Source organism: Austrofundulus limnaeus, unplaced genomic scaffold (genome assembly GCF_001266775.1).
Source record: "Austrofundulus limnaeus strain Quisiro unplaced genomic scaffold, Austrofundulus_limnaeus-1.0 Scaffold223, whole genome shotgun sequence".
Taxonomy (NCBI): Eukaryota; Metazoa; Chordata; class Actinopteri; order Cyprinodontiformes; family Rivulidae; genus Austrofundulus; species Austrofundulus limnaeus.
This window is the reverse complement of record NW_013952625.1, coordinates 494,810-499,239: the sequence shown is the minus strand read 5'-3', so window position 1 is coordinate 499,239 and position 4,430 is coordinate 494,810. Positions and strand designations below refer to the sequence as shown.

The 4,430-nt window shown below is 39.0% G+C and overlaps 1 protein-coding gene across 1 annotated transcript in view; it reads right to left on the bottom strand.

The window, feature by feature from the left end:
• LOC106525336 (carboxypeptidase Z) overlaps window positions 1-2,493 on the bottom strand; it is a 19,652-nt gene extending 17,159 nt beyond the window's left edge. The window contains exons 1-2 of the mRNA XM_014019529.1: window positions 2,317-2,493; window positions 1,817-1,846 (exon numbers count right to left, since the gene is read on the bottom strand). Of these exons, the coding sequence (XP_013874983.1) occupies window positions 1,817-1,846; window positions 2,317-2,389 (103 nt within the window). The 5' untranslated portion in view covers window positions 2,390-2,493. The remainder of the gene's footprint in view (window positions 1-1,816; window positions 1,847-2,316) is intronic.
• Window positions 2,494-4,430: the final 1,937 nt, after the last annotated feature.

The window sequence follows — 4,430 nt, the reverse complement described above, 5'->3', positions numbered from 1 at the left end:
TATTGGTTTGGATGCTTTGGTTGTGGTTATTTGGTGTTTTGTTATGTGTATGTAGTGAATGCAAGCGGGGGTTCAATGTCCCCTTGTTGATGAAAACATCTTCATCCCTGAAAGAGTGACTGCTGGCCTGTGGATGAGTGTAAACTGCAGAGTCCTGACCTGATGRTGWAGCTTGTCTGTGCTGGCTCATTCTTCATTCTTTTGAACAGTTATAAGGTTGAGTTCACCTGAAACTCCTCAGACTGAAGAAGTCTCTTGGASGAGAGACGAAACGTTTCACTAAAGAAGAACCCATCCAGAGGACCTACTTATTTTTTCTTTTCGATTAGTTTACTGTGTTAGCTGATTAGCAGAACCGTGCCATCCGCCAGAGTTGTATACTTTGTTACTGTACTTAAGTAGAAATTTTGGTAATCTGTACTTTACTTGAGTAATTATTTTTCAGCCTACTTTTTACTTTTACTCCTTACATTTTTACACAATTATCTGTACTTTCTACCTACTCCTTACATTTTTTAAAAAGTCAAAAAGTAGAAAGTCATTTCTCCTATTTCATTTCGGCTTGGTATTGTAAAAAAAATACTATCCTGAAAAATTGTGGCTCCTGAATAGAGTGAATTTAACTGTGGTTGGATGAGAAGTACGAATAYATACCATTCTGATATTGTATTTAGTTTGTACATAATTCATCAAATCTGCACACCTTTAGAAAAAATAGTTTTTGAAGAGGCCACCTCCCAATAAATGCATTTTTGGAACATCTAACCATTCATTGTTACTCAGTGCTTTTACTTTTATTACTTAAGTACATTTTATGTCAGAAATTTACTTTKGATACTTAAGTACAAAATAAATCACAATACTTCAAGATTTTTACTTAAGTAATATTCTTAGAGGAGACTTTAACTTTTACCAAAGTAATTTTATGATAAGATGCTTGCACTTTTACTCAAGTATCACTTTCAGGTACTTTATACAACACTGCCAACCACTATAAGTTATGTGTTTAACAATTAAATAAAAAAGTCATTATTCTGAAAAAATGAACTGAAATCAAGTGATAAAGCAGCCAAGCTTAGGGAAAAATACACCGAAGACCTTCAAAAAACCTGAAGAAATATTGATCATTGATCATTGATCATTGATCATTACTACTTGGAAGCAAAATACGTGACCTGCTGTTTCATCTCCAGAGCTTTTTTCTGTCTGAAAGATTTACAGGTCAAAGTTAAAAGCAAATATTCTTTAGAAAACAATCAGGTACTGAACTGAAATTGAGTATAAAAAAATCCAAAGAAAAACTTTGAAAGACCCTCAAAAGGCCTATTAGACCACCTTAAAAGACAGTCCGTTTCCCCGGAATCAAAACCTGAATAAATTAGCTTCAAACTTTTGCTCAGTGTATCTCTTGGTGTGACAGCACTTAATCCTGATCTTCACCTCCCCACCTTCAATCATCWACTCCTAAATATTTCCATTATATCTGTGGAAATTAGAATTTGAATATTTAATGGCATCATGGATCATCTAAAAATACTCAAAGGGTGCGACAGCTCTTGGAACAGATTTCCTCCAAACAATGGCCACWGTGATTCACGACCTCTTCTTGTTTGTTGAGGGAAAAAGTGGCTCCCACACGACTGGCAGCTGAGAGACAAACTTTAAGGCTTGATTTTTGTCTCCTCGTCTCACGATTATAAGCTGGAAGGCCCAAAAAGGGACCATTAAAAATGAAAGAGCCTGCTTCAATATGAGGCGAGGATGACAAACAGCCCTTGCATGACACTGTTCTTCCTTTGAGCCRGAGGGTACTTACGTTTTTCTTCCACTGGGGGCTTGCAGAGTCCTGAAAGACACATCACTGTTACAACACTGTGGCAGACACTAGATGGCAGAATGGTTTCAGTAAAACACCTCAATATGGCCAAAGAATGATCTAATCTTTTACTTTATCRGCTCTTAAATATCTGTCAGTTCACACAGATAATGTTAGTCCAAGAACACATCATTAAAGAATTCAAAGTCTTATTTATTAAAGTTCAAAAGTGTTCAGTTAACAGAAGAGCCTGCTGACAGCTCTTGGCAAGCAAAAGATCAACATATGTAACAGCATTTGCTTTTAAGACTTCTTAGGACTAGTTTCTTTTAAATAAAATAAATAGTTTTTCAAACATTTGCAATAAGTTTGACTGTGTTAATGTAGTCTGCATCAGGAATTCTCCATGGTCTCCATCTGAAAGCATGTCATGTTTAATTTAGGCACTTCCAGATGCAAACATCAAGCACTCAGAGTGTAACAAGACATAAAGACCTTACCTCTGATCCGTGGGTCACACTGTGGCTGAGCACCAGACGCACCAACCAACAACAGCAGCAGGACCAGCAGCATTTTCTGACCGCCTGTTCGATTCCTTTTCGATGTGGCACAAACTCAGCCTGAGGGTGTGTTTCAGTCTGTGAGTGAGAGTGCGTCAACTCTCCAAGATGCCAGAAATTCCCAGTGAGAGTTCACTTTATTATAAACATTACGGTTAACTGTTGAGTTACAGAGGGAAAGTGCTTTGAGGTGAATTGGGGGCATGTGCACAACAGAGGGAGATATCTTTACAAAACTTGACTTAAGTGAGTGTAATTAGGATTTATTAAAGTACTGTGGAATTATAAGCAAATGAAGGAGGTAATTTGTCATCAGGTTATCGCCTAAATCTACAGCTCATTTTGCTTTTAGTGCTAAATGTCTTCAGCACAATCAGTCTTCTCCAAATTCACAGAACACATATGGACTACACAAGCAAACAATTCTCGTCAGCTCCTACCGTCTGCCACCAGAAGGTTTTCTAAACTCATTGGCAATCTCAGCTGTGGGCTCATCTTCTCTGAGTCCCCAAAGTCTGTCTCTTTAGTAGCAAGAATTGAGGCTTGATTAAGGACGTTCTCAAATAGTTCCCTCTGTTGAACAACATTCACAGTCCAAGTTTGCCATTTTCCACCCAAAGCTAGACCAAATTGGTCCAAGCTAAACCTTTCTTTTCTGGGGTGCCATATAGGTTTGCCAGAACTTCCTTGAAGCCATCTGAAGTTTTTGGTTTTCCATGGCTTCTCTGAATTCCTCCCAGATCTTTGCTTCTATGTTAGCAGCAGACCTTTTTACCACTGATAACCTGTAAGCTGTGGATCTGATACAGCTTGATAGCTTCCATCACCACTGAAGATCACTGACAACTCCAATATCCATTGCAACAGCTCTCAACCTTCAGGATACATCTGTACCTTCAATAGAATCATTAAGACTTCCTCCCTCAGGAAATGTTAAAAACTCTCCTGTAGATGTAAGTTAATTATTTCATAAATGGGGCATTTGCCAGACATTCCCAGTTTTGTCTCACTACTATCTTGGTATTACCACAACATCACCTGTACTAATCTAACTCACCTGGTAGTGATCGGATGACAGCTCTGTCCCTCTCTCATACATCCAGCACATAAGGTTACAGGTTAAGTGATATGATAATGAGGTCAACCATTTACCATTGTTAGCCCAAGGTGGCCTGGTATTAAGTGCACACTGCATTGAAGGTTTGGATAAAACATTGGTGGTCTAAAACTTGGTCACATATTCCAAAAGAAAAAATAAGTAGGTCCTCTGGATGGGTTCTTCTTTAGTGAAACGTTTCGTCTCTCSTCCAAGAGACTTTTTCAGTCTGTTGAGTTTCAGGTGAACTCAGCCTTATAAGCACTGCCTCCACATAGACAAACAGGTTAGTCACATGCTAAAGAGGGCCATCGCCTAACAATAGGCTTGATTAGTTATATTGTTCATAGAGGGCCATGTGACCCATTTTTCACATATTATTAACATTATTTCCGTTTATTATGACTCATAATAGACAAGCAGTCCAAGARATGTGAGGCTCTTGAACCATTCACATCTTTGGAAAGGTTCTTCAAATTCTGCAAGATCCACTTCTAGCCAATACTGTCTGCACCTTGCAYAAAAGTAAGTTCAACAACAGAACATCATTCAGAACTAGATCAGAGGCCTGTTTCACCAAATCAACCCCTTCTCGGTAACTCCGTCACCGAAGCCAGCCAGAAAAACAACAGAATCCCCTGATGGAACCTTTTCTAGGACAACATCCAAAGACCCTAAAGGGCCCAGAATACACAAAGCCAAACCATTGRCTCCTGGTCATGCGGTTGCCAGGTGTTTGTTTTTGCGCACAGCTATCAGGGTTCACTAGACACATGGTGCTGAGCTCCTGRGTTTCTTCCTGCTTGGAGACTCTAYGCCGATATCCACCATTTGGTTACAAATCTGTCACGTACAGAGTGCCACACTTTTACAGTGGACAGATTCCTCCCTGCACAATTTGCTATCTTCATCTATGGGTTTTTAACCATTTAACACTTTATAAGTGTCTATAAGAGCC